The sequence below is a fragment of the Mus caroli genome, chromosome 2, assembly GCF_900094665.2.
Source record: "Mus caroli chromosome 2, CAROLI_EIJ_v1.1, whole genome shotgun sequence".
Classification (NCBI taxonomy): Eukaryota; Metazoa; Chordata; class Mammalia; order Rodentia; family Muridae; genus Mus; species Mus caroli.
Window position 1 is genome coordinate 57,684,383 of NC_034571.1, and position 18,340 is coordinate 57,702,722.

The window sequence follows — 18,340 nt, forward strand, 5'->3', positions numbered from 1 at the left end:
AAGAACAAAGGAGAGAAAATAAACTAGAAATTGTGTGAGTCTTTAAACTCTCAAAGCTTATCACCCAAGACACATTTACTCCAGAATGGCCATATGCCTAAACTTACCCAAATTAACACTACCAACTGGTGACTTAATATTTAAATACCCAAGACTTTGGGGAATGTTTATCATTCAAATTACTACCATGTTAAATAAAAACATGTTCTGAAAACACGTTGCAAGAATAAGTCTTATTTAGTAAGTTATGGGGAAACTGAGGAAGATTGAGTGAATACTGATTATACAGAAGATGTTGGCCCCTGTGATTGAATTAGGGAAAAACTGGAAGAAGCGGAGGAGGAGAGCAACCCTGTAGGAGGACCAGCAGTCTCAATTAACCTGGGCTCCCCCACAACGAGATCTCTCAGACGTTGGAACACCAACCAGACAGCATATATCAGCTGATATGAGCCCCACCCCTCAACACATATACAGCAGAATACTACTGGGTCTGGGTTCAGTCAGAGATGATGCACCTAACCCTCAAGAGACTGTAGGTCACAGGGAGTAGAGGTCTCCTGGGGTGGGTATAAGGGGTTGAGGACATCCTGTGAAGATGAAGGGGGGAGGAAGTATAGGATGTGGGACAATCAGAGGAAAGACTGGGAGATAAAACCTGGAGTATAAAAACAAGATTACATGAAATTACAAAAGCAAACAAACAAAAGGACAAAAAATTACAAGAAATAAAATATAGAGCAGAGACTGAGGGAAAGGTCATCCAGAGACTGCCCCACCTAGGGATTCATCCCATTTGCAGACACCAAACCCTAACACTATTGCTGATGCAAAGAAGCTCTTGTTGACAGGGGCCTTGTATAACTGTCCCCTGAGAGACTCTGCAGCACCTGACTAATACAGACACAGATACTCACAGCCAATCATCAGACTGAGCCCAGGGACTCCAATGGAAGAGTTAGGGGAAGTAATGAAGGATCTGAAGGGGATTGCAGCCCCATAGGAAGAACAACCAAATCAACTAACCAGACCACCTTCCCCCCCAGAGCTCCTAGGGACTAAACCACCAACAAAAGAGTATATATTGAGGGTTCTGTGGCTCCAGCTACATATGTAGCAGAGGATTGCTGTATCTGGCATCAGTGGGTGAGGAGGCCCTTGGTTGTAGGAGGATGCTAGAGCAGTGCAGGGGAGGGTGGGTGAAGGGGAGTGGGCGATTGGGGGAGCACCCTCATAGAGGCAACTGGGAGGGGATGGGGTGGGATATTTGTGGAGGAGATCAGGGAGGGGGAAACATTTGAAATGTAAATAAATAAAATAACTAATATAAAAGAAAAAATGAAAATGTATATGAAAGGGGGGGAGAAATTGAAGATGAAAGCAAAAAATGAGAAATTTAAAAATGTCCCATAAATGACAAACTAGACACTAACACAAAAACAGAAAGATCGTTGGGCAGGGAGAAAAAAAAGTTTGACTAAGTTTGAGTGTCTTGTTGTCAAACTATAGGAGTCTAATGATATAATCAAAACTAATAAGTAGCTCACTACTGAAGATATTTAGGTAGTGACAAGTTCAAAGAGATATATTATTAACTAAAATTATATGGTGGGAAGGGCAGGAAAGGAACTTTGAGATAATTGTCTTCTTACTTGAAGTAAGGCAACCATGATGAGGAAAACTTAAGGATCATAAACAAATCTATCAATTCCACAAACTATGTAATTGCAGATATGTGGCATCTAATAAACTGCTTTATAAAAACAACTATTAGGAATGTAAAACTGTTATGAAATATAAAAAGAGATGTATGTAGACGGAGACCATCAAGCATCAACATAATAAAGTGGAGTAAATCCACACAGACTGTCAGCACAATAGAAAACAATTGATTCTGCCAATAAACATGCATTCTCAGCAGAGTTGTAATCAAATGAAAAGGAAGTATATCTTCCCAAAGAGTCTCCAAAGGCGAACATCAAACACTATGAAGTGATAAAACTAAGACAAATCTTAAGATTTATTTTAAAATGCAACAGACAAAGTAAAAAAGATTCATTATATCATGAATTAAAGTACATGAGTTTGAGTTGGGAAATTATTAAACAAAACAAACAAAATATCCTCTAACTGTGTGAACTACTTTACCAGTAAAAAGTTATTTATCTGAAGTATATTTTAAAGCATCTTTTGTAGGCTTATTGGTCCATTATTTTAAGCTGAGATAATATTTTTACATGTAAAAGCTAATAGTTTATCAAGAAATACAAAGTGTCTGTGTACCTCATATGAAGTATTATTTCTAATATTTAATGCTTGAAAACAAGTGTTTTCGGTAAAGGATTGGTAAAATAGGTGGCATGGTGGAGCACACCTTTAATCTCAGTATTATAGAAGAAGATGCAATGAGTTCAAGGCCAACCTGGTTTACATACTCAGTACAGAGACCATCCAGAGCTATACAATATGACCCTGTTCTTTTGTTTTTTTTTTTTTAGATATTTTATTTATTTATATTCCAAATGTTATCCCCTTTCCCTATTTCCCCTCCAGGTACCCCTTATCCCATCCCCCTTCCTCGCTTCTATGAGGGTGTTCCCCCACCTACCCATTCACTCCTGCCTCCCTGCCCTTGCATTCCCCTACACTGGGGCATCAAGCCTTCACAGGACCAAGGGCCATTCCTCCCATTGATTTTTTTTTAAGGCATTGGTAAACTACATGATGCTATATGCAAGTCATATGATGTTCAAAGAGGATGATTAATTTTGTAAAGTATCAAAGAATAATAACACTAGCTATATCTTTGTAGTATAAAATGTTTATATTTCCTATGTGCCTAATTTTAAGACCTGATATGCAAATGATTACAGAAGCAATAGAACACCCTGACTTTATGAACATGTGATCTTTTACTTACGGTTTACAGTCTTGACTGGTAATATCGGGTTGACCCTCTCTGGAGTGGCAGCATTTTCTTCATCTGACACATACTCAAAATTAATGATGAACATCATAGCCACACCCTCTTGGTTCTTTACAGGGATTATGTGAGTGTTACAAATAAAAGTGGAACCTAAGGAGAGGAAAAATAGACATCAGATCAGTAAAAATAAAACTGAAATGTATACCTATAAAAATTTGGTTGAAATAATCTATGATATTCAATAAAATAATTAACATTTTATGCAAATATATACTTTATATACACACACATAAAGAGTATATGGTGCAATCCAGTTACTACAACAATGTAGAACAATGTCAAACCTCATTAACTCTTACCAATAATTTTAATAGCTAATATACGAAAATATTTTTAAGATTCTAGAAAACACGACCAGCCATGTCCTACATATTTGCATTAAATCTGTGTCTATATGAAACAGACTTCTATATACAGTGAAGAGATGCTCATTTTATAGCATCATTATTTTGCAATTCAAAAGTGTTCTTTTTCCTTAATTTCTTGTACACAGTAAATTACTGGCTACCAAATGTGTTGCAATAAGTGAAAAAATATGCAGAACCTAAAGATAATGCTTTTATTTGTTTATAGTTTGTTAGAAAAATGGAAATTATATATATATATATATATATATATATATATATATATATATATTATTGTATCAAATTTCCCCATGCTGCTTCCAGCTACCAATGCTTATCCACCTACATAATCTCTGCCATCCATCATCTATGGGATACAGGTTTAAGAACTTTAGATTCTTTAAACCTCTTGCTTCTGTTTGAGTTCTTGGAGTTGACTCCTAGTAACCCTTCAAACCGCCCCCTTTCATCCTTTTCATCTGAATGTTTGCTCTATTTAGTCAAAGGGAGAGAAATTTCACAAGCTATGAGTTTATTTCAGACAATTGAAATGCAAAAAAAACTTCAGAAGAGGATCTTGATCTCTCATGTGATAACACGTGTCATGATTAGTCTCATTTTGTAGAGAATAGTTGAGAATATATTGAAGAGAATTATGTAGCAGTATCAAGATTAAAAGAAGTGTATGAAGGTTAGGTTGACCAGAGACTTTAGGTGAATCATGGGAAAATGTTGGGCACTTGGAGACTAGAAACAAAGGGATAGGCAAAGAGCATAAAGTTTGAACCAAGAGTCTCAGCATCTATAAAAACCACAAGATGCTGACATTCATTAGTGGCATAATATATAAATTCTATTGCAAGCAAAAGAAACAGTGAATAAAGCCCTTTCCTTCCTGCATCATTGCTCATGCTACCAGAGCTGAGATAAAAGCTGCTGCTTCTGTAGATGGAGGATGAAGGGTTTGGGGGCAAGAGACTGAACAACTAACTACTTACTATGTGTTAAATTGTTCCAATGGCTTCTAACTTTTACAGAACTGAGTTACTTTAGAGCAATACTTCTTGTACTTTAGAGATACCAATGTCTTAATTATAATTTAGATTTACAAATACTAGTAGCCTCCCAAATTTGAAATAGAATAGACCTTAATATAATGTCAAATTTTATATAATGGTAGCCCAGTTTACAGATGCTTTAAAAAAATGCTTCAAGAATGATTTGCTGCACCTCCAGTCTTCAGCTGTATCTTCAATTCATCTAATAAAACAGTTAGCTAGAGCTCTTGTCGAAGTTTCCATGGTAACAAACAGGCTGACTTTAGTAAACACAAAATAAGCAATTTAAGAGTGCTCCATTAGAACTAAATATAGAAGTGCTTCGGGCCAGGCATCACAATGCACACTGATAAAACAGAGTCTGAAGAGATGTGAGAAATAGCCATTGTGTACTTTCCTAATGAATCAAAACACATATTGATTTTGCCACTTAAAATGACATTTCCTGCATCATTTACAATGTAATTGTGAATTCACAGATTTGTTATTCAGCAGTTTCAAATATTTCAACATTTGAGGTATACTTCTGATTGTGAAACAAAATATAAAACAGATCTTTGAGAAATCAATCAATAAAAGATGCAAGGATAGAGATCTAATAGGCTTGCAACAGAACAGAATCATATCTCATGGGCTAATAAAAGGAAAATCATGCCCTTCCATACAAATGCTTAAAATTTACAGTCGAGTACTGAAAAGCATATAATTATCGTGCTTCAGGAAAACAGTTTTATGCATGTATATCAGCTCCACACCTCATTGCATACGTATAATTAATCTGAGATTTATTGTTTACTACTATTCCTTCCTACATGCTTCCATTAAGCAATCTATCCTTTTGACAGTCAAGTGAAGACTCACATTTACACCCTTTCCTGTTTTAGGGTTTTTTGGGGGTGGTGGTGGTGGATATATCCATCAATCTTTTGTAGCCTCTGGAAGCCACAGAGTGAAAGGAAACAACACAGGAAATTAGGAGAGGCACATATATGACAGATATTTTGCTTGCATAATTCTCCGATAGTCAAGGACTGTTGAGTTACTGCTCCTGTTTAACTCTTTTTCCTAAATAAAATGGTAGAAGCAAAGGAACAGAAGGATAATCCATGCAATGTTATTTTAAAATTGAAGGGAAAAAAAGAGACATACTCAACGTTGTTTAAACAGCATTAAGTCAAGGAAAAATTTAAACCCTGTTAAAATGTATTATGTATTCAAATGAAATTAATAGTGTTTGTTAAGAAGCAGAATATTTACAATAACATTATTCGTTATTTATCCAGGCATGCATGCGATTATGTTGCACTAATATTAGTTAGACGGATTCATTTCCATATTTTGTTTCCTGAGTGAAAAACCTTTCCAAAGTGAAAAAAGGCCATTTAGGAAGAACAGTGTATATTTTAATGAAATTTTTTAGAAATTAAAGAATTTAAATTCTTGTTATTAGTCAAGAAAAGCATGGTGATTTGAATAGTAAAACATTGCCTCTTTATTCATAAATCAGTGGCTTTCACTCAGCTGTATTATAAAATGAAAGGCCATGATTTAACATTTTGAGAGCATTTCATGTGTGTGATGTGTACTCACAAGGCATCCTGTGTACACGAGGAACAACATGGAGGTCAGAGTGACTATACCAGACAGAGAATGGTGGCTACAGTGTGGAGGGTAGGTCCAGGGAAATGAAAAACCGCAAACCATGTGTGACCTGGAACTTCCCTCTTGCTTAGAAAGTGCTGGGAATTTCATGCAAAGATTGCTGTCATCTGGTTTAAAACTTTTGCTCTCATGTGTATGCAAACAGTAGTTTCTGGCGAACACCAGGATGGAAGGAAATACGGCACGTTAGGGAAATACCTTAATAGGACTGGAAGGTGAGTCTAATAATTTATACTACAGTGATGTGGGTTAAAGGCACTGAAATGAAGCCTGAAGTGTGTTAAACAAGAAGAATGCCACACTATTTCTTAAACTGGGACAGAGAATGAGAGGAACTGATTTTGAAGAGTGTATATATTCATGGGGTTTTGAATATGGTGACTATAAAAGAGCCTGCTGTATATTGACGTGGAGATGTTGAGAATGTAAACACCAGGGGTTGCAGTTCAGCTCAGTTTAGACACTGGTCTAAGTCAGAGTTATTAATCTGGAAGTCATTAGGGAAAATATTGCATTTCAAGGATGGATAGGGATAGTTAGGGTAGAGAAAGTTTGTAGCTTATCTCAGAGGCACGTCATAGTCAAAGGACAGACAGACTAGACCCTATAAAATTCGTGGAGGCACATACAGTAAAGTGGGAGGAAAAACCAACATCGTGGAGCATTGGGACTTCAGAGCCAGCAGTATCCCTAAAAGAGAGCTCTGCAAGCTTTTTCTGATAGGCATCGTGAGACCCTAGTAAACACATATCACTTTAGAAATACTTTCATAGAATTGTGGCCATGCAGCTTCTTGGATGTATTCAAGTGTGAATGGAAGTACAGGAAATTACACCTGACAATAGAAGATGCTTTTTAACAGTTTTACTAAATCCATGAAGTGGTCACAATCCTAGCACAGGACAGTAGCTAGAGAAGAATTTAAAGTATAATTTTTGTTAGAAACAATATAGTATATTTCTATACTTTTACAAGGTACATTGAACTATTTTCAAGGAACTCTATCCAAACTTTCTTTACATTAAGTTATTTTATTACCTAGGTTTAAGAAAGGTCTAATTCTATCTCAAGACATTTTCTTAGCTTTGCTTTGTTCCATGTTGATTTACTCTGCACAAAGTACCTATGAAAACATGATAACCTTTATTGTTGAAGAGCACTAGCTCTGCAACTAGAATGTCTGCCTCTGAGTCTGTCTTTTCCCACTCTGTTTACAGAGTAACTTTCTTGCTAAAACTAGTGGTCCAGCCCAGCTCACACTTTATGTATCTGTATCCTGTAAATTAATTTTTATTGTCAAACCTGTTCTTGGAATCAAATGAGTTAAAACCCACATAGCAATATATAGAATTATTTATATATCATGATAATATGATGATAGAATAGACCAAGCCATTCTCATTGTATTTCTATTCCTGGAACCAAAAGCAACTTGGGAAGGAAGGATTTTATTTAGCTTACTCTTGCATGTCTCAGTCCATCACTGAGGGAAGTCAGGAACAAATTCAAGCAAGAACATGGAGCAGGAACTGAATAAAGCAAAGACTCTAGAGGAATGCTGTTTACTGGCTTGCTTCCAGACTCATTTTTAGATACCTCCTTATGCAACAAGGACATCCTGTCTAGTGATCACACTATGCCTAGAGGCCTGTGCCCTTTCCATCAATTGGTAAAAGAAAATGTCCCATAGACATACCTATAGGACACAATGGAGAAGCATAGTTTTCTAGTTTCTATTTAGTTGGGAAAAATCTATCCAGTACAACAAAAACTATGATGAGACCCATCTATCTCTAACCCTGCAGATTTACAAAGCCATCAAACTTATTCCACACACATAAAACAACATGGGACTGGGATGGAGACTGGAATAAAAGGAATGAGGAAGAGAGTTCTTTGGGGAAAGCTGCCTTGGGGCTTCCTTTCTTCCCATCTCAAGAACTTGCATGTAATGTCCTGTATAAAATATAAACTTTTAAGGGTCCAAGAAATTTTAAAGGTACTCCCTAATAAAGTGTACTTCTCAAAATTTCTTTTACCTTCTATCATTCTTAGGGATAGAACCACAATGTTTAATTTATTTGGGGGGGGGCATCAAATAGAGATTATTCTCTGCTGAACTGATCAATTTAGCAAATACTTGGGAGCTTTCATTCCATTCTCGCTAGTAGACTGGAAGGCCTTTGAAGATTGAAAAAATATATCATTGGAGGATGGCCTTATAATAAAAATAAAACATAGTAATCTCCAGGGAGAAAAAGCCTCATCTTAGAGGCACTGCTTGTCATTTTGAATAGAAAGACACGTTACAAAATCAAAGGGAATGTTGATCTCATATAAGTAGAAAGTTCCTGGTCACTAACGACTGACAGTAGACCTATGCAGAAGAAATGTGAAAACTAAGTCACATTGGTACTTGGTATTCTCTGTGTAATACTCATCTCTCTCTCTCTCTCTCTCTCTCTCTCTCTCTCTCTCTCTCTCTCTCTCTCTCTCTCTCTCTCTCTCTCTTTAGTTTTTCTCTACGCTCTCCTGGACTCCAAGGTGAAAGTGTATAAGCTTTCATATATCAATAAGGAGAATTGTGAAAATCACCAATATTTTAATGAACTGAGAAAAACATAATTGATTACCACTTCCAGAGGAATTTTTAAAGAGCGGACTAGGGATGGACAAAAACCTAATAGACATTCCTCATATAGCCTGCATTAGAAGAATTATTTTGATTTTATATTCAAGACATTTTAGACATCCCCAATCCATATGGAATGTCTCCTAATACACCATTGGCCACATTGGGACTCAAGGAAAGGGTCATGTGATGAAATATTGGAGAACTAGAAAATTACTGGTTGGAGAGTTTATGTGACTTCATTTGGCCATGTACACATTAATAGACTCTTAATTCCTACTTATGGTCCACTCCAGAATTCATCACAGCATCTACAGAAGATCTCTTTAGAGCAGTACAGTACTCCAAATTATCAGATAACACTCCCTGGCATGGCACATTAATAACCTTTATCCATAGATCTCAGGATGGTGCCAATCAATTTTGCGTTGGTAACTGATCCCTTTTCTTCCCCCTGATTTTGAGATAGTTCACATAAAGCTGTCCACAGGAAGGTACTCGTGAGCAGGATAGAGGGGCATTTGTGATGACAGTGGGCAAAAGCCTGTAGCTTTAAGAAGTTAGAATTTGAAGTCCAAGAAAACCAGATATCTGGGTTCTGAACCTGACACATTATTGAGCTTTCCTGTGTTCTGGCTTCTGTGGCTACAGAATGAGAAGAATGCTATATCAAAGCAAAGCAAATGGACAATATGATGACTTTGGGTAGAGGAAAGTTACTGCTTTTAACTTACTGTGAAAAGCCTTGCTGAGGAATACATACCTCAATAAAGAAGTAAGGAAACCTGTGAATTATAAGAAGTCTTAAGAACATTCATGGAAAGGTCAGGAATAAATACAGAGACTCTGCTGTGGACTGAACTCTACCTGTATAGACTCTAAGTGCTGAACCACCATGTGACTCTATTTGGCCAAAGTTCTTTCAAGGAGTAAAATAAGATTGTAAGTGGGATTTTATGTGCCAGAGTTCTTCCTTACAAGGAGCGAGAGAGCAAAAGAGTGACCCTGGCATGGGAGAATATCAAGGTATGTAGCAAAGGATAGCCATTTGCAGCCACAAACTGCCAGCTCTAACAGTGAGGGAGAAGCTCCTGTTATAGAACTACATATCTGTGTTATTTTGTTTCAGCAGCCTGTAGGGAATATTATAGCCTCAACCTGGGGAAGTCAGGAAAGTGGCCAGTGTGGCTGAAGCAGATTAGGCTGGGGTGCATTGAAATGACTTTGGCTGATCGTGTGAATCCGCAAAGTGAACTGAGGAGGAAAATGATGGCTTTGGAAGATTAATGCAATAAAGGGCATGTGACTTCTTTGACATTTTGCTACAAGTACTTAATGTCTTTTGGCCACAGTCACCTCCTCTTTTTACTTTCATATCTTTATAGTTAATTTTGGTGACCCCCATGAGTTTAATTAAGGTTGCTTAGAGAAGCATGGGTAAGAGGTTATCATGTTTATTAACTCTACACTGTCTAACTGCACACTGGAATACACTTTATAAAGTGCAAAAGATGAATGAGTACAGTGGGAAACCTTTCCCTGATGTTTTGGGAATTTAGTCTATGGATGTTAAGGATGTGACAAGTTGTTCTGAGCATGGGAGTACCTTATGAAGAAGTACTTCATTGTACAGAGAACTTAGACATGGGCTGCTGTAGCTATTAGTGGGGCCATAAGGAAAATATAAGTTCAGAGGTATAGGAGCTATATATTTGATTGAAGAGACAGAGGCACATTTAGAAAGACCATTAAATAACTCTTCCCCACCACCGTATCAACAATAATAAATGAAGCAGTCAGTTCAAGTGAGCACATACAGACTGTTTGGTCTGATGGATTTGGTCTAACTTGACTGGTGTGGGAGGTATGCAGCTATCAGTAGAGCAGTAGTCATTTTTTCTTATTTCCCAACCACTTTGCTAACTCTAAAGGAACATGCTGCAAACGAACAGGAGGAACCCATGTGAGTTAATAAAAACGTTTTATCCAGGTGCATTATAATAAAAACACACTTTAAAAGTCATATCTTATATTTAAGAAAAAAATCCTTAACATGATAAATGTATTAACTCCCCATCATAATTACATAGTTGTAATCATAAACAAATTTAGATGGTTCGTGTCCTTAATGGAGCAACAAGGAACTGCAATTGTCCTTTCAGACTTTTCTAGATAAATATTTGTTGCAGGATTTTCCTTGTCCAATCACATTAGGGCAGTGGGAGGCTTGTGATTGGACAGAAGAAGGGAGGTGGAGTGAGGAGTTGAGAAGACACAGAGAGAGGCCTGAGGAGGAGAGCGAGAACAAGAATGGAGGCTGACTTGGTGTTATGAAAAGGCTAGAATGATTGTGTTAAAGCTTTACCATTATCATTTGGCTCTGGAATTATTGTATTGGCATCTTGTAAATTGTGTTATTATTGATACATAAATCTGATTGGATAATTATGCATAAGAGTCTTGATTTTGCTGGGTAATTAGGTGTTGAGTTGGCTAACCAGGGGTGCATGAGGCATTGCGTGAAAGTGAGAGGAACTTGGAGGAGGGGCATACAAAAGATGACCTGGCAGAAGCCATTTGGCCTAGCAGGGCTGACGAGTTAGCGGGCTGAGATATCTAGCTCTAGATAATTCCCACAGCAAATATTATCTATCCATTGCTTATCAATGTTTTTAAATGGCAAATTTTTCTAATTTATATAAATTTGGGTATAACATTCCTGTTCTGCTATGTGATAATAGTAAATGTCTCATGTATCAGCACAAATAATTTTTATGTAATTATGTCTGATTTAAATAATTTTAAATACACAAAATAACAAGGTTGTACTACTCTTGACATTGTATCTCTTTATACATGTATACTACCACTTACCCAAAACTGGTGTTTTTTGTTTTTTGTTTTGTTTTTGTTTTTGTTTTTTTGTTTTTTTTTACAACTTTTAAAGTTCCTTTTATTTAAAAAAATCCTTCATGGTACCTTTGTTTAATAAATACTTATGATAACCTGGGTAAAATTTTCTTTATACTCAGTTTTCATTACATTTAAAAATTATGTGCACATGTGTGTCTTATACATGTTGCTGAGGGTGTATACACACATATATGCAAGTATGTGTGTGTGCTCCTATGTAACTGGAAGCCAGAGATCAATGCTAGGGTTTTTCTCAATTGATCACTGCTTTGCGTTTTGAGACACAGTTTCTCATTGAACATGGAATTTTTTTTATTGCATTTAGCAATACTAGCTGGGCAGAAAGACTCAAATTTCCTGTCTCTGCATCATTAGTACTAACATTACAGCTGTACACTACCACACCAGCCTGGGGCAGAAAGGGGAGGGGTGTGCAGTGGATGGGATTCTGAACTGAGGTCCTCTTGCTTATACAACAAGCAATTGACAGACTTGGACATTTCTTCAAACCCTTTTCTCATCTCCAGTCTCTATTGTGGCTGCCTGTGCAGTTACTTCCTCAGGGAATAAGAGACTCTTACATCCTCAGTTTGTCAGGTATCACCTGGCAGAAGCTGATAGATAATACTGCAATGTGTGTTATGTGCACAACTGGATGTTCTGAGGCATTAGGAGTAGGAAGGTTGGCAATACTGTGTACAGTTTCCATGTAGAAATGACTGCTTCCATCTCTTTTCATGTATTGTATTGTATTGTATTTTACTTTATTTTACTTGTTCACTCTACACCCCTTTCACTGCTCCCTCCCAGTCACCCCTCCCACATTCTCCCCTATGCCAGCCTTTGTTTCTTGGAAGTCAGAGGTCCTGCCTTGGGGACTTCTGGGAGCAAACAAGCTGTTGCTAGTATCCTTCCCTATATCACCACCACAAGTATGGCCATCATTTTCTGAATGCATGCCACATGACATTTTCTTTTCATGAAAAAGTTTCCCTAGAGAAGTATTCAATTAAGTAGTAGAATCTTGCCTTTGAGCTCTAACATATCTATCTTGTAGATATCTCTTGCAATCGAATGTATATATCTAGAAGGATAAGGAAGGCTCATAAAACTCAGGAAACAAAACTCACAGTTTAATAAAGTTCCTAAAATTTACAAGATTCATAAGGCTCCCATTCCCAAGGATCTGCTAGTAGCAAATACTGGGGAGAATGACTGAGTCTTGCTCCTGTGGGGGATACAGCTTTCATGAGGTGTCATCCATGCTCAGGTGGTCTTTTCAATGATGCAGCTGTCCTTGAATAACCACATTTCTATAGGTAACTCCTCACTCATATTTTTTTATGTAACCAGTAAACTCACTAGCTTGTTAATCTAGACTCAGGTGAAAATTTTTTGCTGGCCTGTCACTGGTATCCTATCTGGGGTGAATAGATGTTTTTTCTTTCCCTAGCAGGAGTCACTGGTTCATTCTTTCTTCTGTCTTCCAATGATTGAAATGTGGAGATGACTCTAGGAAGAGATTACTGTACCAAATATATAACAAATACCTGTCTATAGTAGATGCTTAAGATCTATTAGTAGTATTTAGAAGTTTACAGGCTTAAATACATTTTAAACTAGGAAACCTTCTTTGTACAATGCAACATCTCTTCTGTCTGTCTGTCTGTCTGTCTGTCTGTCTGTCTGTCTGTCTCTCCCTCCATTCAACTCCTCTAACCCCTTTCTTTCCTGCTTTATGAAATTCTGTGTCTCTATCTCTGTGCCTCACGAATATTGGGCAATGACTCTCTGCTAAAACTACATCCCTAGCTTTCAAATTCTGTTTTAGATTAATTTGTAGTTAAACTCTAGCTGTTCTCAGTATCATTGGAAATTATTAAATGGTTTAATGCAGTCTTTCTCATATAAAATAGGAAAGGAAGTAAATATCATAGGTCATTTAGGTGCTTACAGAAGAGGTACAATCTTTAGATAACAAAATACTGGTCCAGGAAAGGATGGAAGATGCTAAATGCTGTGCACCCATTTGATATTTTGTAATGGTATTTGGTATTGTTTCTACCAATGATATTTGGTAATGTTTCTTGTCTAAGATCTCAGTGATCTGATTAAGTCATACTGTCACATTAGATCTTGTATATATAATCCATTACTTTCTCATAAGCTTGATTTAATATAATTGCTAAGTAAAATATAATATAGTTTTTCTAATCCTAAGTCCATGACAGAGATCACGTTTTAACATATGAAAGCACTAATTCAAGAATCCAATAGTGTCAGATATCAGAAAAAGTTCATGAGCTATGTATATGACAGTTAGGCAGGATGAACCTGATTTAAGTATTTGAGGGATGGCCAGATGAATGTTCTTTTTCAAAAGCATTTTTAGATACATTGCAACATATTTACTTCAGTTGAAAAATAAAAGCATATAATTTTTTAAAAAGTCATCACAAATGTCTCAAATTTTCTAACCATAATGTAGAAATTTCATGAGCTATATGTAAAGAAATATTTTTCATTGTCTCTGAATATTGAGTCATTTCCCCCTCATTTTTGATATTGAGTATATGAGAATTTACAATTTTTAAAATTGATTTCTTGAACGCTCCTAGCCATTAAAACATTTCCAGTAAGATTTATGTTGAGATGTTAAGACGCTCTCTTTAATGATCAGCTTGCAAACTTGATTATTGAAAATACTCTGTTTCTATTAGTGATCAATTGCAGATAAATGACTTGATGTCTGAAATTAAAATAAAACAGATATTTGTCTTATTAGTAGTTAAGAATATCTTTAAAGATGAACTATTAACGTTACCGGGTTCCCTGACTTCACTCATTTGGAGGTTTGATACACTGAATCAGTATAGTAGACAAATGTAAGCACAAACTGTACTGACGTTCAATGTTATATTCATTCTTTGGAAACACCAAGCCTACATTTATGGTTAGAAAATTTAGGGTATGTTTGTGATGGCTTTTAAAAAATGTAAACTTTTATTTTTCTACTGAAATAAATATTTGCTTATTTAGGTAAAATGCTTTCCACAAAGAACATTCCTCTGACTACCCTTCAAATACCTGCACCAGGCTCATCCCATCAAACTGTCATTTGTTCAGTCAAGTGGCACTAACACTGAACTGACTGAGAATATAAGCAAATGTGCACATCATGTTATGTGTACAGGATACCAAGGTCAGAACACAATGAAGACCCAGGGATGATGTGCTCACTGTGTTTTTATGATTGCTAACTGATACTACAAATGGTTGGATGTGTGGCAAACTCTGTCCATGAGGTTCTGTGCTAATTGAAAGGAATTATTTTTTTTTTATTTTGGGGTCTTCTTCTTCTTCTTCTTCTTCTTCTTCTTCTTCTTCTTCTTCTTCTTCTTCTTCTTCTTCTTCTTCTTCTTCTTCTCCTCCTCCTCCTCCTCCTCCTCCTCCTCCTCCTCCTCCTTCTTCTTCTTTTGCATTTTTGTTTTTGTTTTTTTCTGCTTGCAAAGGGACCAAGTTAAAAAATAATATTGGCATCTCTTATAATTAGTAACTATACATTTGACAAATTTAGCCAGGACTTATGTTTTAGGTACTTATAGGGTAATAAGTATTGTCTTACAAATTGGAAGTTGTACAAATATGATCAGAAACATGGAATTGGCACTAGGATAGGTTCAAGGGTACTGTGCTTACATAAAACAGGAAATGACCTAAATTATTCAGAGCTCCATATTTTCCCCACAGTTCTGTTCCAGTATATCTGGATATCCAGTATATCTCAAAGATATATATATCTTTGAGGTGCTCTTCATGACTCCTTACCACCAAATGACAATTTTAAAAATAACAAACTCATTACAAACAAACTCAGGCCTCATCTGTAAATCCCAAGAGATGGGTAAGGACCACATTTAGATTATCATCAAGCCCCTTACATATGTTAGGAACAAATTTTAATAAAATGAATTGAAATTGAAGTTTTAATAATTATTTTATTCTGTACCTTGGCCTTCTCATGCTTTCAGATAAATGACTAAAATATCCTATCCTGCTTAGGCACGTTAAGTTAGAATTTAAACTTTCTTCTATTATGCCCACACTGTTGTTGCAGACTAGTAGCAGCAACATAAACACATTTGAGGAAATCAGGATTACAGAGTCTGTTTCTGGTATGGGTGTTCTGCATGACCAACCTTGTTGGGGAGCACCCTAGTCCCGTCGGGCTTTGACACCAGACCTTGGGGCATGTGGCTGCTACAGATGTTCTCTGTTCCCTTAGGATGTGTGAGGCAGCATATGCCTGCAGCAAATGACTCATGACTGGGATTTATTTTCAATGCTTTCTCTTGCTTAGGATATGTTTTACCAAGGCAGCAAAAGAAGGGGTCCACATTTAGTGCTGTTTCATGTCTAATGTATTTCTGGATATATTACACAGCCTGCTATTTTTTAAATTGACAGGAAAGTAACTGCTATGGTTCAGTTGCTCATAGACTGTGGAGTCAGTATAGGGGTATTAGGCTGAGTATAATGTGATATGTTTTTCTGAGTGATAGTGTGTATCTCTAGTGTGGGTGACAAACTATAGCCTCTGTGCCTGTTCTCCAGGTATTAACTTCTGGATCTTTAATCTTGGGATAAATTACTTAAGAGCTCTAGAAGTTTATCCTCATTTATAAATGAAAACTCTATTATAGTCGAAATTCATGGAGTAATACTGTGATAATTGAGTTATCCAACATCTATAAAACGATTATAATATCACCTTTGTACAATGAAAATGTGTGATTATATCAAAAGATAAACATCAAAGAATAATTGTGTGTTTTCTTGCTAGCAAATCATTAACAAATACACAGGACTAATAGTATGAGAGATAATAGATAAGGTGCTTGTAATATGCTTATTTGCTCCTGTGAACTTCTGATTGTTTACAAGTTAGTTAAATGCCCTATCCTGCCATCTTATAGCTTCATAGTTGTTTTTTAGACCTTGATGGAATTTTTCAACATATCCCAAGTCTTTGCTTTTCTAAAGATTTACCAGTCTGTGCATTCATCCAAGACTAACTTGCTGACTTCAAAAGTCATAGAAGGCCTTGTGTTAAGAGAATACATCTCAGCTACTGGGAAGAGTCTTTTTATTTTTTTAAGTAATTTCTGTGTACCTCTGCTGTTTATTCATAACAAGAAATAGGTGAATATAAGATTTAGAGTAAAATGTGTCATTTAAAAGTCAAGCCTTTGACTATTCTAAGCTATATCATTCATCTAAACACCAATGGCTTCTTTTGCCTGATGACCCGGGTACTGATTAGTGAGCATGTCAATGTGTTTCTTTACTTAATCTAACTCATTTAAGAAGAACTTTCTGGAAATGAAACCTTATAAAAAGAAGTTCTTGGTGAAGATTTTAGGCTCCTAGGTAAACAATTTTGATGTCGTTGAAGATTTTTATTATAGCTCAAATGGTAAGGAACTAAAAAAAATTTTTGAATGAACACACTGAGGAGACTGTAATAGATACTATGAAAACAAAGAGGGAGACTAAAGTGTTAAGATGAAAGAGATTCCCCCTTCTCTTGCTGTCATTGTAAAATGTTAGAAACAACGAGCACACACAATACTATAGTATCTGTATTAATAAAACCAAGGAAGCTGATAGAATGTGGTCATCTAATGACATCATTAGGAAGACACAGGGAGGTCTTGTTCCAGAATTTCAGATAACAAGTTTGTTTGTTTGTTTGTTTAATTTCATTGATTGAGATAGAGTTTCTATATCTCCCTCACTGGATTGGAAATGCTGGTTACAAATTCAGAGATTTGCCTACTTCTGCCTCCAGAGTGCTGGGTTTAAAGGCACGCACCACCATGCCTAGCTTGGCAAGAAATTCTGTTAACTACTGTTTTTTTTTAATTATTATTAAGTCTTTGATAATGTGTTATAATGTATTTTGATCATATTCATATTCAAATTTTGACTGAATTTGATTTTATTAATAGTATATTCTCTCCTTTCTGTCCCTCTCCTCCCGTTCTGTCCCCCCCTCTCCTTTTCTCCTCTTCTATTTACTTTGGGGGCACAGCCTTGGTATATAGCTCAGGCTGACCCTGAACTTGGTCATCTTCCTGCATTATTGGTATGAGTGCTTGGATCATAGGCATGTGCTACCACATCATGCTCATTGCTATTATTTTTTTTCATTCTGCTTATTCTTGGAACTTGGGAATGTATATATGACATTTTATCCTGTGAGTTTTGTGCCAGGCCTCTTGGTCAGGTGAAATCAAATTGTATCTTAATGCAAGAATATTTCCAAACAGATTTAAGAAGACAAAATGGTATGGAATGCATGACAAACTACGGTGATATTGACAATTTCTTTGGAGCCAAGCTTTGGGAAAATCAGTTGATTAGGGTCATAAATTGTTCTTAAGCAGCAACTTTAAAGAAGGAATTGAGATGGAATACTAATGTAATTTTGCTTTATGTCATCAGTTTGTCCTTTCAGGCTGTCTTTCCATCCTTCCTGCTGAGAATGAACACAGCATGCTTCAGGGATTAACCCTGTATGCCTCACTAGATCCTTTTGCTTCATAGGTAGTGGTGGTTGTAAGAAATATGCTAGAGGGAGGGGGAAGAAAATGGTGTTAGGTTGCTTATTTCCAAAATTTCAGCCCCCATGGTGTTGACATAACTGCCTATATATCTTTCACAAAAGTTCACTTTTTACATG

At 36.4% G+C, this 18,340-nt stretch overlaps 1 protein-coding gene across 5 annotated transcripts in view; it reads right to left on the minus strand.

Moving 5' to 3' along the window:
* The window catches only part of Kcnh7 (potassium voltage-gated channel subfamily H member 7), a 456,981-nt gene that overhangs the window by 160,685 nt on the left and 277,956 nt on the right, over positions 1 to 18,340 (minus strand). For all 5 annotated transcript variants that reach the window (XM_021154171.2, XM_029472738.1, XM_021154157.2 and 2 more), the window contains exon 3: positions 2,921 to 3,076. In XM_021154171.2, the coding sequence (XP_021009830.2) occupies positions 2,921 to 3,076 (156 nt within the window). The remainder of the gene's footprint in view (positions 1 to 2,920; positions 3,077 to 18,340) is intronic.